The sequence below is a fragment of the Prunus mume genome, linkage group LG7 (genome assembly GCF_029339155.1).
Source record: "Prunus mume cultivar Tortuosa linkage group LG7, ASM2933915v1, whole genome shotgun sequence".
Classification (NCBI taxonomy): domain Eukaryota; kingdom Viridiplantae; phylum Streptophyta; class Magnoliopsida; order Rosales; family Rosaceae; genus Prunus; species Prunus mume.
Window position 1 is genome coordinate 13778563 of NC_142704.1, and position 20318 is coordinate 13798880.

Genomic DNA, 20318 nt, shown 5'->3' on the forward strand with positions numbered 1-20318 from the left:
CTGTTGTTTATTAGCTGTGAAGATGATGTTTTATTGTAAAAGCATCATCTAATAAGTTGGCATGCGCTATAAGTTGACACATGAATAATGTACTCTTTTCCCTAGCTAGTATTTTTGTCCCATAGGGTTTTTGCTAGTTAGGTTTCAATGAGGCATATGCTATTTGTAATGGATACCCAAGGGGAGTGTTAGGAAATCGCTAGTAAACATGGGTATCCACTTAGAGATATATTCCTTATATAACAAGAGATCTTTTGGGCCATCCATATAACCCTAAAAGATTCTTGTGGCTCTTTTTTTCACACTTTCTTACTTAAACAAATCTATTTTTTAAGAATTTTTATTTCTTTTTTCTAAAAAAATGAATTTTAGAACAAAAAAATTCAAAGTTTTTGAATTCCCTACTTAAATAACAAGTTCATTAAGCTTTATTAGTAGATCAAGCAGATCAAGCTCATTAAGCTTTATTAGTAGATCAAGCAGATCAAGCTCACTTTTGAATATAGGCCGATTTGTGAACCAACAAGAGTCTGCATTTTGCCATATTTCACAAAACGCATAAAAATTGCCAAACTTTGTGAGACTTCGCATTTCTTGCATAGCTGCTTTCCATGACATGCGAGCTCCAGAACCCCTTCAACGTAAGACTGGATTCTACGTTCCTGGGGACGACATTTATTTTACTTTTGGATTGTTCAAAGATAAAGAAGTGACATGTTGCAAGTTTTCCATATAGGTTAGTATTATTGCCTAATACAATGTGCATCAAATTAATTATCCTGGCAAATAATGAATGATAACAATTACAAGCTTGACAATAATAAATACAACATAGGAACAAGACACCAATTCGGGTTTAAGTTTAAATGAACCGAGGGTTCAAGAACAAATGCAAACGGACATGTCGAAATCTAGTGGACTTGATCTAGAAAAAGGGCAAATAAATTGGGCACTCTGAGTTGAAAAAATGGTTAAATCCTATCCATTCCGCTAGGATGCACAGTGAGCCTTGACAAAAAGAATTAAAGGAAAATTTCATGTCAATGCGCAACTTATGAGAGTACGTTATAGGTGATGATGGAGAAAATCATTATTCTTCAGTCTCAAGAGGCCAAACTTTTGTGAATTGAAAATAATTTGAATGAGAAAAATTTCTGGGGAGAGTCATGAGTGGTTCATCCCCGCTGAGCTTTCGAACTGCCAATCCCAAAGCATATCCCAAAGCTCGTGCAACAGGGACTGCAACTGCATTTCCAACTTGACAATATCTGCACAAAGTACACAGAATTTGCAATACACATCATATGATTATTCAAAAACACTTACCGAGCTCATTGGATAGAATATGGGCACTGAAATTCCAATATTATGTAACAAGATTATTGGTTAGAAAACAGTGTCAAAAATGATTTCAGTTCTATCCTAATTACAAATGGTTTGTTTTGGTAGCTCTTTTTTATTTATAACAATTTTGTATATTAATGATTAAGAAAAGGAAAGAAAAGCTGCTTTTAAGCAAAATACCCAAACAAGTTTTTAATATCTTAAAGGAGCAATGCCATAGAAGAAATTTGTTCTCTACACAACATGTAAACTAAGTTCAAATACAGATTTGAAAAACACAATAATAAAGTGTAAACATCAAAATTATGATATAAAATATCAATTATAACTACGGAAATCAACAGCTATGTTAAAAAGTTTACCAAAACTTTGAAGAACCTCAAAATTATTATAGAGTTCTTCATATAAGATTTTGCATAGGAAAAGTATGAAAACTGAATAGCCAAGCACATGAGAGGTACATAATAATTTGAAAGTTGAAAGGTGAAAAAGTTTTGGCTTTTTCCCAAAGTGAAATCTATAAATTTACTTAATAATAAATAATGAAATAAGAAATCATATATTCTCCGTTAGGTTCTAACATTTGAGCATATTAGCACTCCCAACTTTACATAAACCAAATTATGTCAAAATAACATGAAAATATATAACAATTGAGTCTACACACTAAATATATATACTAAAAAGTGTATCAAAAACATAAATGAAACTATAGAGAGAGAAGTGTAGGTGGGCATGCTTTCAGTGTAATTAGATGTTGAATAGTAAGAAACTTTAAGGTTTCATTTTATTTTGTTATTTAAAATCTCTTTGTTTCATTTTAATTTCTAATGTTTTCTGTTTTCAATTTTCATTTTCTGCAGAAATCTGAAAACATCGATCACAAACTTGGGCATGACTCAAAAAATGAAATTCATATTTTTTTCAAGAAACGGTCAAAAGGAATTAAATATGAAATTATACATTCATAAGAATTAGAGTATACCTCTCCTTAACCGTCCCACAGAATCTATAATAATCAGGAAACCCTTGCAATCTTGCACATTCTCGTAAAGTGAGGATTCGGTCTTGCTCTGGATGTAATATTGCCTACAGAAGTTTATAGGTCACTACAATATTCAAACCATGAGATGCCATTAAGAACATTTGAGACCATGGTCAAACCTGGCTGTGACAAGTTGGGAACGTCAGTACAGTGGGCACTGTCTCATCCCACCACAACCTCGCAAATGGTCTAAAAATATAAAAGAATCAGAAAATACGAGAGAGAAAAAAAAAATGGAGAAACACATGAGAAGGCTACCAAAACAAGAGATCTAACCTTTTTGACTTGCCTTGTTCATAAGTGAAGGCATAATCTGGTACCTGACAGTAGAAGATTGTGGTTAAATACGAGCCAATTTTCATTCCACTTGAGCCAGATGCTCATGACAAAACAGACATTGTCCTCTTCCTTAATGCCCTTTATTTCAAACCACTCTGGTTCCGATAGGCAGTTTCAGTCCTCTGAGCCCCTTTCAGCCCTATAAGAGTTGACCTTGTAAATACGTTCCTATTATTGATTCCTAGCCTTTTTAGGAATCCTTTGTAAATATGTTTATATGCCTCTCCATGACAGAAGAATAAACAATTCAAATTCCTACAAAATATTCTGCACAGTATCAGAGCAGGTGTGGGCCATTCTCTGAAAACATAAGCCTAAAATCTGCTACAGCTGCCACCTAGGTGATGTTTTCCCCTCTAGTCTTCTTCCACACAAAATGAAGCTCTGTTTTCCCCTAAAATCTTGATCAGATTTGTTTTTCCTACATCACTTGGTTCCAATTACTATGGGTGATAATATTCTTCATGAGTCTTCAACTGATCATGCTGCTCCTATTATCACCATTCCGGTGACTCCTCCTCTGGAAACATGTAGCGTTGGATCATTGATTCAGGCGCCACTGATCAAAGACTAATGATCCCTCTCGGTTTGTCTCTTTTACTCTACCTTGTTGTACTGCTATCAGGGTTGCTAATGAGGTATCTACTCCTGTTTATGGGGTGGGTGTTCCTGATCTCTCAAATAACTTACTCTTGCAACTCCTTTGGTATGCACACAACTTCTGCAAACTTAATCCACTTATATCAATTCAAATACAACTCCTTTGGTTCCATCTAGCAAGGACTTCAGTCCTTTCTGTGAACATTGTCTCCTAATAGTATGGTTTCCCCTCGACCATATAGCTTTCAAAAATCAATTATCTGTCGTGTTTATCCCAAAGAATGTACAAGAAGCTCATAGCAATCCTAAGTGAAAAAAATGCTATGCTACAGAAGAGGAAGGCTTTCCAGAAAAAGTCTTCGTGAGATATTGTGGAGAAATATAAGAAGACCGTGGGGTGTAAAGGGGTGTTTACTGTGAAACGTAGAGCTGATGGATCCATTAAAAGGTACAAGGCACCTTGCAATTTATCCTAGTCAGGTTCCAACTGATAAGGAGAGATATTAGAAGCTAATTAGGAGGTTAATCTATCTATCTAGCACACGATCCGATCTAATGCAGTTGGTGTGGTGAGCCAATTTGTGCACTCACCACAAGGAAGATGTTTATCGAATCCTAAGGTATTTAGTCTGCTCCTGGAAAGGGTATAATTTTCTGAAAGCATGGTCATCTAGAAGTAGGGTACACAAACTTTGACTAAGCAGGTTGAAAGATTGACAAGGAAACCACCCAGGTTATGTTCAATTTGTCAGGGGCAATCTTGTATATTTTCTGCACAATTTCCAGGCTTACAAAAAGAAAACAAGATAACACAGATTGCTTTGATATGTATACAAGTACAACTACCTCAGCAGACCTTTTCGACAACAAGGCATAAGTTCAAATTTGCACTGTTTCAAGGCAGGAAACTTTTGAAGAAACAGCAATGATAAGATTAAGTCCATCATTCTCCGTTGCAGATAATGAGCATCAACACTTACTAATGGTTTTCCTGATGGCAACAGCAAATGCTTTTCAGTTGAATCCCTCCGAGCCACATTGTCATTTCCTACAACAACACCAGGGAGGTCCCGGAAGTTTGCTCCCTGAAAATAGCTATAGATTAGAAATAACAGGATGGATAAAAAAAATTAATGGCACAAACGTGATGTTACACTTATCCATGCTGTATACATATCTGACCTTTCTTTTTGGAATTTGACAAACTCGTAAGTAATCATCTTCGAACAACGGGTAAGGCCGATGGTCATACAGTGAAACTTTTGTTTTCATAGTGCCATCTAACACAGATCCCATCATCTCTACAGAACCAGCATAAATGAAAGTTAAAATGGAAATCATATAAATACATGCAGTTGGAAGGATGGAAGATATAAAAAGATTAGCATAACCAATATATCAATAAACCTCCAGACACCCAACATGGCCATCAACCTCATCAAACAGCCAATTGATCAAGTTTGATGAGGTTGATGGCCATGACTAGAATGCCACAATAAATGTTCAGCAATATGCTGACCATGCTAAAGTAGTTCAAAAACAGATCAAGTTTGTACAGTGTATTATTCCATCATGCTCTTAGCTTTATTTCCTTATTGTTCTTTTGTACTAAACCAGTTATGAATACTTTATTAAGTGTAACTCTATTTCTATGATATAATAGGGTTACGTGGGCAGTAATCTAAGCTTGATATGCACCATTGGTGCATTCCCTGACAACTTAAGCTTTGGGCCTAGTGGTTGTGTAGCATGGTATCAAACCCTTCTTTGCAAGAGGTATTGAGTTTGATCCCAGTTAACCACATCTTTCTTAGTTTGCAGGGTGAATGATGATGTTGCACCTATAAATTTCTCTTCCTCCATCTGTCTGCCTCGGATAGGGCTACATGTGAGAGAGGGTTTAAGCTCAATACACATTACTGCCGATTCCATGATAGCTTAGGTTTTCAGGGTAGTGGTTGTGTAACAAGTTGCACCCCGATCAAGAGGTGGTTTACATTAGTTGCATTGTTGAACTATATTAATATTTGGAGACATCGTTAGGGATCAGATGAATCTACCAATTGGAAACACAGGTCATGAACTTCATTATTGTTATTTTCACCGTTCTACCTGCAAGGATATTTTTTTTCATAGTCATGTAAATATTTCCAACGTAAATATGCTTTTGGCCTCAAATTGAGATAATCAAGTTACAGCAATATTGTTATAATTTGGTATAAAAACCTGTAATGTAGCCTCCACAAGAAAAGACAAAACTATAGCCCTAAACCCTAGTGAAATGACTGGCCCCTTCAACAAAGAAATAAAAATCTAGCACACCTTCTGATGGCCGCCAGCACTCCCCTAAATTTTCCACCTCTTTCCGCTATCCTAGGAGTTGGGCGGAGTCATTGTCACCTTCAAGGCTACTGCCTCTTGTTTTTCTATATTTGGGGTCTTGAAACTCTAGTTTTTGTTTTTTTTTTTTTTTTTTTTTTGGTTTTGGATAGAAATGAAATTTATTGAAAGAAACGAAAAGGAACACACAAGTGGATAAGGCATCCACAAGCCAAACGACCAACAACAGAAAAAACAGACTTAAAAAACAAAGACACCAGCCAAACTACAGTCTGCTACACCAGAAAGAACCAAATAAAACAAGATGCAAAAAAACTCTTCACATCACAGCAGTTATTTTTGTTTTTTATCCTACATCTGCAACTATGCTGAATACCGAATCTAGAGACAAACCCTAAATCAATGAAAAAGTTTATATGAATATTAACTGCATACAAAGTCTGAGAATAGTGATATACCATATTGCGTTGACCTTATATATCTTTGGAAATCTGTTCCAGGAGGCTTTTGGTACGACATTTCTTCACTTGTTTCATCGTTTGTGACCTATAACATAAAACTAAATCAGAAATTTGTTCAATTGTAAGAGAATAGCTAAGCTTCAAATACGATGAACGCACAGCAGGAAGATCAGAGATGGCATCATGAAGAACCAGAGCTTCTTCTAATACACGAGGTTGGTCTTCATCATAAGCAACAGTATTGCGCTGCACATAAAGGTAAACAATTTAACTCGAAAAGAATGAACTGAAGAAGGTTTAAGCATTCCATAGAACACAATAGGTACCTCGAACTCTGGTGGAGGCCAGTATCTAATTATGACATCATGTGTAGGAAGAGGAAATTGAGGTAGATTCTGCAAGCAAACAGGATAAAACCACATCATGTTCTTGTTCCATCATCCAACATGAATGAATACACTATTCAATGTGTCCCATAAGAATTTGATTGAGCTTGAGTCATTATCAATTGCAGTATATTTATTCTCTTTCTTATTATTTTTCTATTGTTTGGAGCCTCATGTGACCCCTATGTATTTTTGTATTACCCTCAAACATTTATTTAGACAATGACAATGAAACAAAGAGACCACCTCACAAGGATGAGCACCCCACAAGAAAACACGCAACCGAAATTGTGGAAGGCCATAACAACCGGCAGCAAGTATTCCTAGCCTTGCTTGGTAATTCATATGCACCAAACGACTAAGTGCATACCTACCAAGAGAAGCTTTATCAAATCTCAAAATGTCAACTACATTTTCCATCAACACATACTTTGGCTTCAAAAATTTTACAATGTCCATGAAGACTACAATTTGATGATTTCTCTCATCATCTAATGGAGAATCAACGTTTCTGTAGCGATTATAGCCGCTAATGCCTTGGCAAGGAGGGCCCCCACAAATTACATCAACATCACCCTGGAATTATAGATAAATATCAGGATTCAGATAATACAAGATCAACACCTATATGGTACTACTTTAACTTGTACAATCAGTAAATACTTACTGGAAGTGGCAAGATCTTCACCTTCTTCCCATATCGTACAAAATCCTGTATGCTTCCTAGGCAGTTACTGAGAAGAGACGGAACAATTAGTGCTGAAGACCACACACATATTTCAAATCATAACAAGTCGCAATACCTTAACCCTCCAATTGGTTCCCATGTATCTTCACTGCTACTATAACCCTTCCAATGCACCTATTAAAACAGCTATGATTAAAATGTTTTTTTTAATTATTTTATGCAAAACGAGATATTACTAAATCGTGAATACTAATCATACAAGCATGGATAAGAAATTCACAGTCAACCACTATGGAGCAACAATTTACAACAACTAACAAATCCAGCATAATACTTGATAATGAAGAGCCTAAAAATCTGAAGTAACCAATGCCCAGAAAGATGACTAAAATCTAACTCAATCCAAAAGTTCTTCCACCCAAAATCTCACTAATCCTTTAAAAAATAAAAATAACAAAGCTTTATAGTGCGCTCCATCCAAATGGCCCAAAACACTGCAACAACAGACAGTGCCGTAGGGTTTTATCTTTCTTTCCTCTTCCCAAAGCCTGTAAAACTGAGTAGTCAACACCTCATAACACCCTTTTGGAATGACCCAACTAGCATTAGAAGGTAAAAAATATGGAACCTCTGATTTGTTCCACAAAACGCTACTGTATGATATGCATAGAAAAAATCCCAGAGTCCTCTAGCTTCCATCTCCTATCATCCACCCTAGAAATTGACAAATGAACCCCTTCCAACTTCTGACTCCAAATCAATAAGAATTCTTAAGCTAAAATTCCAGCAAATATAACCTGTCAAATCTTTGACACATTGCTCCTTCTCTAAAACTTGACCAAGTAAAATCAGCATTTAGAAAAGTTGGATCTCTCAAATTTGTTTCTTGGATAAAATCATTATAAAAAAAACCAGCATTTTTTTTTAATAGAAACATTTGTATTGATAATCAAGAGGAGAAATTATCCTCGACCATACAACGAAAGGAATTTGGACTCATTAAGCACCAGAATAACTAAAATAAAAAACAACTAACCTACCATGCCCGAAAATAAATCTGTAATTAGAAAACAACTTATGTAAAATCATCTTAAGACTGCCACCATATCTCTCATGATGATAGAATAATGATAATCCTTGAACTGCCCCAAAACGGATGCCCAAAGAGATGCCCAAAATTTAACTCTATCCCATAATTCCTCAACCCTTACTCCTATATGTCCCTGAAAAATTCTTCGATTGCACTCCATCCAAATATTTCAGAAGATAGCATGAACTAGACAATCTCATAGAATTCGAACTCTCTTCCCCCTCCCCGAAACCACCAACTTGATACTAAGGAACTCAAAACACCCTTTAGGAATCACCCACTCTTCTCTGAGTAATATGAACAGTGAATGAACAAGTGATCAATGTTTTCTGCATTCTCTTTGCAAAGAACACACCAAGAAGGAGATAAACACATCTTTGGTTGCCTCCTTTGAATAACATCACAAGTATTAATCTTGCCATTCGCTACCAACCACACAAAGAATTGAATTTTCGGAGGTGTCTTTGGGTTCTAGATTGAGATGAAAGGGGAGAAGACATCCCTGATGTCATTAGGAAGAAGAAAAGACCTCAAAGACTTGCACGAAAACGAACCCTGCTCCTCGATCTCCCATATTCTCCAATCCAATCTAGAACTACTTCATCTTACCTTCCCCAATATATCCAAAAGTATTACCACTTCTGCAATCTCAGCCTCGGAAAAATTCCTTCTGAAGCCAAAATCCCAATTAAGAGGCAGCTCTTGAGTGTTAACAAAATGAGAGATACTTAGATTTTTTTTCCTTGACAAGGAAAAGAGTCTAGGAAACAAATTTTTCAGTAACCCTTCTTTCAGCCAAGAGTCCTCCCAAAATCTAATATTCTTCTCATTGCCAACAAAAAAACGGCAGCATTGAAGAAAAGAATTATACCCTTTTGAAATTTTTCGCCATGGATTCCTACAAGGACACATTGACTACCTGTTTAGTCATCCTTCCATCATTTGTCTCACAGTGACAAACCTCACCGTATTAAAGTCTCCTCCACACAGCACATGATTCTTCCCAAAAGCTCTTCGTTTTCCTATGTCTGCACGGGCCATAGACTCCTCAAAGCCACCAGTCTGCTCCATAAACCTTTTATTTATGGATGCCAAGAACTCCCCTACAACAGATTCCAAAACCGATACATGATTTGTGTTCCACATCACTACAATGCCTACTATCTACCCCTTGAAGGAGCAAACACCAAATCCTTTAATATGAACAACAAAACACTCGCCACTAACTTACCGTCCACAATCGCTTTTTGTTTCTGGCCCCTGATACTACAATATCAAACATGAGTTAAAAAATATAATTGCAATTCGAGAACACCACAAATAGAAGGGGAGTTGACCCTTCCATCAGATATACAAATTATTAGAAAGAAAAAAGGTTCAGCTATTGTATAGTCTAGAGCACTTGAACTACTCATAGGTTTTGGAAATAGTTAGGAGATGGAATGTACATATAGCTCTGTTCATATTATATACATTAGCACGTCAATTGATCACCAATGTTTTTAGTTCTTTCTGAAAGACAAGCAAAGTAAATTACTCAAAGGGCACTAAATGTAAGAGACATATTGCATATACCCATAACATAAGATATAAAGAAATTATGCGTATGAACCTTTTATTTCAATGATTGGAAATGACAAAGTTTCAAATCTCTAGCCTCATCCAATACAAATGGTCGTAAATAGTTGGGAAAGCCCAGCCACATTCTTATATCTTGAATAGAGAAAGCATATTGAGATAATGAAGGACTACCTAAGACTCAAACAAGTGTCTTGACTCTTAATTTCGCATGAAAAACCCCTAGAACGAAATAATCACAAAAAATATAAAACAGTGAGTCCATATGAATTACCAAATTTGCTTAATTATCCCCCTCCCCTAAAATCTTTTACTAAGAAAATTACATTTTTCCCCTTTAGTTTTTTGGGTTTCACATCATATATATATATATATATATATATATATATGAGGACCCAAGCACTAACCGGTTAGTAAATTAATACAGTGCTAATCACTCGTTTGGTCCCACTCTACAACGTCATTTCATGATTCGGTATGCATATATATATAGATGTTGGGACCAGGTAGGCAGCCAAAGAGAAGCACCATCAACAAAACCTTTTAAGCCATTTACTAAGGATGACCTTTAAACCATTGAAAAAATTACATTCGGTAGGATGTTGGGACCATAAGTTGCAGTATCATCTGCTCATCTAGGTTCATGAACTGATATTCTATCATGTCTATCTCTTTGGTATAAGTAAAAATGCCATATATACAGCCATGATCATGTTTTCTTCATAAAAATTCATTAAACAAAGAGTGTGAACAGCCGCATGCATAACTTTGCTTAAGAATCTCGCACCCACTGGCAATGAGTTATCGTCTTTGAATGTAAGTGAAAATAAAATCTCATCATGACCTTGCAGACATTGTCATCAGGCATCTTAAAGGAATTTCTTTTACCTTAAAGTTTACTCCATGCTTTCCTGTCTTATTAGGATCACCGTAGCAGATATCAACAATCCTCGAAACTTCATATTCGTCTGTAGCAATCTCATTACTATTCTTGGGTGTTTTTGATGTTTTTGATCTTAATGGATGAGTTCTTTGAACATCATTGACTGTATACCGTCTGCATAACTTTTCCCATTCTTTTAACAGTTCAAGAAAATCCTCAGCTGCTTCATTCCTGACCTACAAAAAAAAACATAGAACTATTCTGTAATGTCATTGAACATTAAAGGGGTGAGAAAATTGGCTATTGCCTAGCAAAGGATAAGGTGTACTCACTTGCGTTTCTGGATGATTTAACTTCAAGCTTTCACAGGCAGATTTATCACTGTCAAGGGCCCATCTCTAAATAAAAGCCAGAGAGTAAGATTCACTTAAAGCCATAACATGTTTGAGGCAGCTGATAGTAATAAAAAAAAATACAATGAAAATGAAAATTGAAAAAAAAAAAATTGTTGAATACCGTGAGAAGATTAACACAAGACAGTTTGGCACCAAGACACAATCCAGTTGACATACCACCACAACCACAATAAAGATCTAAGACTGCTAACTCTGCATTGTAAGTTTCAGAGCTGGGCATATTCTCCAACAAGTTTGCAGTTGACAGTATAGAGACTGCTTCGATTGAATTGTATGCTGGCAAGTTTTGGTTCTTAAGAGAATTATCTGAAGTAAAATTAGACAAGTAGGAATTGTCAAACCTTTGAACTTGAAATTTTTGTGCAAATTTTAATGTCAACGTCTCACATTTTAGGTAGATCTTGGAGGGCCATGTGGTAGAAAACAACCATACTACAAAGTTTTCTATTCACTGAAATTGAACATGGAAGGTATTGTCTATAAAGATAAGAAAATAAAAGACTTTCTCAAAAAATTTATCCACTGAAATTGATAAGTCAACAATTGAATTGGATATCCCGAAACCAAGATACTGAAACCAAACAGAAGATAGTATTACTTAATTAATCCTATATTACAGCAAACATTGCATGGTATTAAAACAATCATATCCAATCTAGTCCAATCCCTGAGCAAAGTAACAATCCAAATTAAATCCTGCACACCAAACCAGAAACAAATATAAGCACCTATCACTGTCACAGTATGATCCACTCACCAGTAATCAAGGAGCGAAACGTGGAATAGTCCACACAGTATTCCATATCATAGTAGAAGTCAGACGACAAAATGGAGTTCCCTTTTAACCCCACCTGAAAAAAGTCAAAACATAGATAAAGTTCATTAATATAATATATGACATAGGCCTGGAAATTTCAAAAACAGAAAGCAATTATATAACAGAAGTCAAATTTAAAGGAAAAAATCAAGATTTAATTATACCCTAGGAGATACATGTTTAACATTGACTTTTGAAACTATGCAATCTATCAAATTATCATTCATTATAGTAGAATAGAATAAACGCCTCTTGTCATGAACATCCCCTACATCTTTGATAACCTGAGAAACAAATACAAAGAACAAAGAATGGTTAGTACTTAGTTGGATATTCTGCTCATGGCATTCCATACTTGAAACAGTTTTTACAAACTCACCGTATCTTCAACTTTATAAAACCATTGGACTCTAAAATAATTTTCTCCATCAGTTGTCTTGAAAAATTCTAAGATCCTTCCCACATGCTTTTTTCCTCCATCACCCTGTAAACATTACTTTAACATTTATTTCAAATGCTGCCTTCATCTTAGGAATGCCAACAGAAATACCCGAAACTGTGCATGAGCATTCTTTTGGATGCGTCCAATACAAACTGTAACTAGAGCTGCTCTGAAGACTTAAGGGTGTATTGATGTATTCAAAATATCATAGATCCAACATGAGCATAACTCGAAAGAATAACTATGTAGCAATTCACCCATAACCCTTAGCTTTTTTTTTTTTTAATTTTACATTTCTATCTTAATTAACATTTATTTAAAAGAAAATAAAAGTAAGAGAAAAACAACAATATTGAAGAGGAGCCATCTCAAGCAGGTATAGCATGTGGAGGGACTAGTATATCTATATTGGCTATAGGAAGAAATGCCCATAACCAGTACATACTTGGGAAAGAGAGCAATTACCTTTATGTATGCACAATCTCCAAGACTGAAGATGCAATTGCCAATTTTAGCTTGAGAAAAGTGACATTCCACATTCAAAATTATCTCATCTTCTTCATCTTCACTACAAGCAAGCATGACATGAACAGAAAAAAAAACATTGAACCAAAGAGGATTATATTAAAAACAATCATGCTTCGCTTAAGTCAGGAGCACATTGTTCTCAGGTCTAATCATGTAAGGGCACATATTCCACGTAAAATGAATCACAAACACCTTTTTTAGTTAAAATAAAAATCTTTTTTTTATCTCGTAGTTGGCAAGTCAAAAGAGAAACAGTGGAAGGGTGTGATCATAGAGAATATATTGCTTTTAAGGAAAAGAAGGTTTGGTAAGAATGTTCTGTTACATGTTTGTACCTCCTCACCAGTCAAGACAATGTGCTCTTGACAAGCGAGGAGCAACGCATCACAGCATGCAAAGCATAGAACTGAAGAAAACCACAACATAGAACTGAAGAAAACAACAACCAAACCATCAAAGAGACAAATTGTGAACTGTTTATTACTCACTTTAACTTCAAGCTTTGACTTTTAGATCTTTGACTCTGCAAAACTCCAACACAGCCACAAACAAATCTAAGACATATTAAACGCTATACTGAGGTGAAATTTACAATAGTCTCATTACAATGAGCATAAAACCTCAAACCCTATAACAGAGTATAATCCATGCCAAGTCGTCAAATGGCTTCAAAGGTACAAGTTAAATGCTCAAGAGCCAGAAATTATTCTACCCACACCATACAAAAATGCACAAATTTGCATTAAAACATGCACACTCATTTATATACATATAATGCAAACAGGTTCATGAGCACATATTTATATGCATATAAAATTTTAGTATAAAAAAAATGCATATAAAATTTCAATATAACTGTAGAAGATATAATAGAAATATCTCCACTGCAAAAGGTTCACTAAAAATGCATATTTGATTAGGAAATAAGGTAGCACATGGTCAACATTAAACAGAGGGTGTTGGAACGTTAAAACAAACACTCATTATGCCCCTCTCCCTAGATTTTTCTGATTCTTTCTTTGTCTCTACCAGTTCCCGGATCTCTCTATATCTTTATCTTTCAAATATCTTATTCTTACTCCTCACCAAGAAACATATTGATATAACTTTTTTGTAACCCTTATTAGATAAGCTTTGACTTCCACGTATTATAACTAGGAGCAGTATCTATATCAGCAAATTTCCAACCCAAAACCTTCTTCAAAGGACCAGTAGGAAGTCCAATTGAGAGAAAGATATGTGCTGAGTCGTGAAGTAGTGAGTCAATTCAATGAGGTGTATGTATGTATTCCCAATCAACTTGAGCTTCTTTTTTTTCCTTATAGAAAATCAACTTAAGCTTCTTCCTCTTTTCTTATAGGAAGTCTACTTAAGCTTTGCAATAATTGACAACTCAATACTTAAGTCATCAACAGAACCAATACAAAGGGGCTCTCATCAAACTCTACCCCCAATCTGCCGTACCGTTGACTCTATCTATTCATTGAATTTATTTTTTGACATTTTTTAAGTACAATAATGGCCAGGACGAAAATTTGTTAATAGTATAATGTACCTCTGATTTAATGTTGAGGTCCTTAAAGGAGAAAAAGAGTCGAGTAAAAGAAATGCAAAGGAATAAATAGTATCTGAGTTGATTTAACACCTTCATTTGATACCGCCAACCCCATCTTTCTTGAGCTTCAACATCAGGAATTGGATCCCCAATCAAGGAAGTACTTTTGCAATTCTTTTGTTTATTTTGCCTGTTCTCTGATGAATCCAATGTTTTCCTTTTCTTTGGTTGCTGTTTCACATATGTCTCCGGCAATTCAATCAAAGAGCATTCTGTTTCTCTTCCTTCATTCTCAAACATAGCTGTGGCTTCTTTTGGGGATTGCCTCAAGTATTTTTCATCAAAAATTCTTGAATCAGATTTTCCTAATGACATCAATATCTTCTTGGATGGAAACTCATCTTTTGAATCAGACAATCCGAAGATAATAGAATTTAGATTAGAGTTTTTCTCAGCTGCTGCTACATAAGGGGAAAATCTAGGAGATCTCCTTATCTCCTTTCCATTCACACAATGAGAAAATATAGGAGATCTTCGCATGTGCTTTTCATCCAATTTTTCAAGGTCAACATTTTTCAACGATTCACTATCGCCGTTTTCAGGGGCTGGCATTAGCCTTGAAGACCTCCTCTCATCTTCTGAATCAAACAATCCAACAATACTAGAATTTAGATTAGAATTTTTCTCATCCGCTGCCACAGAAAGGGAAAATCGAGGAGATCTCCTTATGTGCCTTTCATTCACACAATGAGAAAATCTAGGAGATTTCCGTATGTGCTTTTCATCCAATTTTTGAAGGTCAAAATTTTTCAGTGATTCACTAACAATGTTTCCAGGGGCTGACATTAGCCTTGAAGACCTCCTCAAGGGCATAGGGTTCTTTATCACCACATTCATGCCATGAGAGAGATAAATGCTGGACTTCTATATCTCTTGATGATGCTTCGACATCAGAAGGTTTTAAGGACATGGCCTTGAAGCAGCTTTTTTCAAGGGATTCCAAGTTTCTCAGGGATATCTCTTGTGAAGAAACTTTCAGACAGCAGCTTTCCGCTTCGGAGTGATTCATCAGCCTTGGAGATCTCCTGACAGACTTCTCTACCGAGATCTCTACATTTGATACTGCATCTTTATCCTTGTAAGCACTGCAACAAGTGAAAATGAAAAAGTCAATATTATTAGCACATGAAGACTATGAAGACCCCCCTACCCACGACCACAGCTACTCACTTTGATCCCATGCATCCGTGCTTGCTTTTTTTATGCTGCATAAGGCAAGGATCCATTTTTGGAATTAGAAGTGCAAAATAAGATAAATGGTCAACTAAACATGTTGATATCCAAAAACGGATCAACAAGAGAGGTGAGAGATGGAGAGGGGGTTAAGAGATAGGCACAAACACCAAACACAATAAGTATGTTGTTCACCTCAATGGGCTACATCAACTGGGTGACTTGGCTAATTAGGCTAACTTTTTGCAAGGTGATTTTTGAATGATGACCTAAAATAAAATGGTTTGGGTCATGAGATGACGTTTTAGAGTGGGCCCAAACAGCTTGTTAGTATCATCTTAACATACTAACCAGTTAACGCTTGAGCCATCCTCAATAGAAGGGGACAATATATATATGCACATAAATAACATAAAAACCAAGTAAAAACTGTAAAAGTCATTACAAAAGGTGATGTGTGCGCAAGGGGCTTGTAGCTCAAGTGATTAAGAGCATTTACCCCTGCACCCAAGGTCCTAGGTTTGACTCCCCCAATATCACTTGTATAAAAAATTAAAAATAATAATAAAAAGGGACATGTGGCTCTTTTTTTTGGGTGGTTGTGTTAGTATATATAAATGGGGAGGGCCTTCAATGTGAAACTTTCAAAATACCCCATAATGCCCTTAGTTAATGAAAACTTAAGGAAGAAAATTAGGCTAATTTTTGACCAATTTTTGAATGACGACCTAAAAAATAAATGGTTCGGGTCATGAGATGGCGTTGAGGAGCCAGCCCAAATGGGTTGTTAGCATCATTTTAACATACTAAACCGTTAAAGCTTGAGCCCTCCTCAGTAGAATGGGACCAATCCCCTTCTATTGAGGGACACCCCTTAGGGTACCCTACTAATTTTTTTTCAATGATCCAAACCATTTATTTTTCACATCTTCATTCAGAGATCATCCTTGCAAAAAAATCATGCAAATTGAAAATCATTAACGCATATAATTGAGACCAACAAAATTAATGAACACGATAATTCAAGAAAGTACTTAAATTTCAATAGTTTAATTGAGTGGTCAAATGATATCGAATTTAAGTGATTTTCTGTAAAGATGATCTTTGAATGAATATCTACAAAATAGACATTTTTTATTAGTGAAACACAATGTGGAGTGGGCCCTACAAGAGTGTCCCTCAATAGAAGCTCTGTATATATATATATATATATATGCATAAAAGTGACGTGTGCCAAGTGGATTTCGAAAAATCCCATGCCTTAGGGTTTTTCTCTTGTAGTTGTTCTTTCCCACATCACCAAAAAATTAAAAATAAATAATAAAAAATCAATATGTTTAAAAAGCAAAAAAAATCAATTTGTTCTTTCATGCTCTTAGTTAATAAATATGTTTAAAAAGCCAAAAAAAATCTTAAATGAGGACAACATAGTAAATTAACAATATTTTAAATTGAAAAGTTCAAAAAATAGAAAAATAAAACACTCACATTTCCTTAAACATAAGTAACTGTTTTCTTTGTTTTCTTTAAAGTGACACGTCGGTTACCCCATCTTTTAAATTTTCACATTTTCTTTATTTTTTTCAAATTTTCCATAGTATTTCCCTTGAAATGACAAATTTGCCCTTACAATTGACGGCAAAATTGGATGGAGTTTTGAAAACTTTTTTTTTTATACAATCAATATTCTACTTTAATCTAATCTAAATTACGGGAAGGGAGATTAGAACTCGAAGTGCATAATGAGGAGCACCTCCGCTCTAGCCAACTTAGCATGTCTGTGGAGTTTTGAAACCTTAACCATAAGTCCTAAATTGGCTTTTTTTTTCTAGTTTAATTCTTAGATTAACTAAAAATAATCGGAAGTAAAGTCATATTAGCGTGACAATTCATGAGGCAAAATGCCAATTTACCCATAAGAATTTGCTTTTAAATTATGAAAAGAGTAAAAACGACATTATATGTGAACAGTGGTGCGGGGCTGTAATTAATGAAACATGAAGGGATCCTATTAAGGTCCGCATGATCTTTTGATTCAAAGACAAGATGGATGGGAGACATCTAATAGGTGCATGGCCACGTGCCCCAAAGAAACTCTCATGGGACAAGTATATCACTTTTTATCCCGGCCAATAATACGACGACAAATTAGATCCCATGTCATTATATTATTGGCTTGCCCTGTTACAAGTAGGTTTTTTTCCACGGGCCCACCCAACTGTGCTTGCAAATCCACATTTGTAATATTATACAGAACCACAAAATATAAAGCATAGCTCAGAAAATAAAAAATAAACACAAACCCGCAAACAAAAAGGAATGACTGTGCTGTTATTTGTACCGTATTTACGGACTATAATGAAAGTGGGTCCCACATGGTGGGCAAGTAGTAAAAATGGCAATATAGATACTATATTTTTCTTCTAAAAAGGAAAAGGAAGGTGCAATTTATTTTCTTTTTTGAACGAGAAATAAAAGAAAGCTCCATCGCGGAAAAACAAAAATTGCATAAATAAATAGAAAGAATAGGGTAGTGACGCGTGCACCTGAAGCGATGCAGTCCCAGTTTTGCTATTCTCAGCTTCCACCACTGGTGACGTAAATCTGGGAGACCTTCTTATGCTCGTCGCACACTTGTTCTCGAACTTTCTGGAAGCGACATTTCCCAAAATACTCTTGACCCCCGTCCCGGGAGGCAAATCGGGCAGCGGAGAAAGTCTCGGCGACCTCCTCAGGCACTTGGGCTGCTGCTGCTGCGTTTTGGGTTGGCTGCATTTCTCAGCCGCTACGAGCTCTGGGTCGTAGGAGCTCAATGGCACTGCTTCCTCCTCACTAACCACATTTTCTACAAACACCGATAATGCCAAGGATTTCGAATTAGAGTTGGATTTGATTTGGATTTAGATTTGGAATTTGAGTTGGATTTGGACTTGCATTTGGGTTTTGATCTCATTATTGTTTGGGTTGGGAATTTCTGGGTTAAAAATGAGAAGGCCACAAAGGAAATGAATGACCAAAGAACAAAACAAAAAAGTGAAGAAAAATGGGTGCCTGTGTTTAGGGGAGGAAAATAGAAAAGAATCCAAACAGTGTCTTCCTTTCGATGACTTCAAAGACATAATAAACAAAGGAAATACTCTTTTTCTCAACTGACACATCTCACGAGGCAGCAGTAGAAGAGTAGGGGCGCGCAGAAAATATCAAATACTTCGGTGGATGGACTAGTCTAGGGTTTAGTTTTTATTTTTGAATTCTTTCAGTTTTAAATAGGGGTGGATACGGTCCGGATTGAATCAGTTTCACCTCAAAATCACGGAAGAACCAATTACAATATAACAATTTAGTTCGGTTTGATTTTGACAAAAGTCATGAAGAAAACTGAATCAAACCAAACCAATTTAAGACAATATGGTTCAGCAGATTTAGGTCTAAACTCAATTCTCATTCCTTTTGCATTTTTTCAATATTATTAGCCCAACTAAAACTTTTAAAGCATGTCCACACAACACCACCCACCCCCAACTCAATTTCCATTTCCATGCAGCCCCCCTCCCCACTCAAATTCCAAGCAGCCCCTTGTCCTTCTATGTCACTATGATTGGATACAAGAGCCAGAATTCTAAGTAAGGCTCAGAGCTGGGATGGGTTTTTTGTGGGTGGGGCTAGGGGTCGAGGGTGGGTGGTGGATAAATAGAACATATGGGAGTGGAAGAATGCAAATGGGAGAGAGAGAGAGAGGTGGGGCTAGAGTAGAGGTGGGTGGTGGATAAATAGGGAGAGAGGGAAGAGAAGTAGCAGAGGGTAGAGAGAACACAGAGGGAGAGAGGGGGGTTGGTTTCTTGAACAAACTCCCTCTTTTTGGTCTCTTAATGAAAGGGGTTAGGTCGAAGGGATGGAGGGTAGGTTGAGGGTGGCGTTGGGGTGTGGTATGGGTCACAGGGGACTGGTACACTTAGGAGAGAGAGACAAAGAAGGTGAGAGGGAGAGAGTGTGGGTTAGAGAGGGGGGTGCAAACTGAGTTGCGGGTAGGGATAGGGGTGGGTTACGCGGTGGAGAGAGAGCATGAAGGGACCAGAGGGGGATGGAAGGGCATGGAATGGGAGGCGAAATGGGTTGAATGGGAGAGAAAAGCAGGGAAGGGGATGGGAGGGAAGGGTAGGACTGAGAGATAGTTATAGATTTTCTTTATAGGCTTATTCACTGTAATAGCCCATAAAACTTTGGTCAAATCTCACTTTACCCCATCCCCTAAAAGTTAAACTGGCCAACTTAACCCCCTTGATCGTGGTTTTGTGTTTCACTTTACCTCCCAACCATTAACAACATCCAAAAGATCCTCAAAATTGATGACATGGTAAGGGTGTTTAAGTAATTTCATACATGTGGCTTTTTCACCCACCAATTCGAGTGGATGATATGTCAAAGTGGAGCCCACAACATAATAAAATAATTAAAAGAAATATCCTAAATTTAATTTACAAGAATTTTGCAGCAACTATCTTCTCTACATCATGACCACCATCCCTCCCAGCCCAGCCTGCTCTACTATCTCCCTTGATCTTCCCCCTCTCCC

General features: G+C 36.3%; 1 protein-coding gene across 3 annotated transcripts; it reads right to left on the reverse strand.

Moving 5' to 3' along the window:
* Window positions 1-704: 704 nt before the first annotated feature.
* CMT2 (chromomethylase 2) lies at window positions 705-18974 on the reverse strand. Of its 3 annotated transcripts, XM_089041653.1 has the most exons (23): window positions 18292-18974; window positions 15743-15777; window positions 14603-15657; window positions 13446-13480; window positions 12895-12997; window positions 12367-12471; window positions 12152-12271; window positions 11928-12021; window positions 11271-11476; window positions 11087-11152; window positions 10760-10990; window positions 7319-7377; window positions 7183-7249; window positions 6762-7091; window positions 6456-6524; window positions 6289-6375; window positions 6127-6214; window positions 4511-4629; window positions 4309-4413; window positions 2666-2709; window positions 2509-2578; window positions 2330-2433; window positions 705-1268 (listed from the first exon to the last, which is right to left on the reverse strand). In XM_089041653.1, exons 3-23 carry the CDS (start codon window positions 15407-15409, stop codon window positions 1091-1093), a joined length of 3087 nt encoding a protein of 1028 aa, XP_088897779.1. In that variant the 5' UTR covers window positions 15410-15657; window positions 15743-15777; window positions 18292-18974; the 3' UTR covers window positions 705-1090. The 3 variants fall into 3 exon arrangements, with proteins under 3 accessions (XP_088897779.1, XP_088897778.1, XP_088897780.1); XM_089041652.1 differs by lacking the exons at window positions 12152-12271; window positions 12367-12471 and having other exon boundaries at window positions 18292-18971; XM_089041654.1 differs by lacking the exons at window positions 15743-15777; window positions 18292-18974 and having other exon boundaries at window positions 13446-13488; window positions 14603-14769.
* Window positions 18975-20318: the final 1344 nt, after the last annotated feature.

Coding starts and splice junctions, on each gene's coding strand:
- CMT2 (XM_089041653.1), bottom strand. CDS start 15,409: ATGAATGTGGTGATAAAGAACCCTATGCCCTTGAGGAGGTCTTCAAGG. Junction 11,477..11,927: donor GTTTCGCTCCTTGATTACTG/GTGAGTGGATCA, acceptor ATTTTACTTCAG/ATAATTCTCTTAAGAACCAA. Junction 7,250..7,318: donor GAACCAATTGGAGGGTTAAG/GTATTGCGACTT, acceptor GTCTCTTCTCAG/TAACTGCCTAGGAAGCATAC.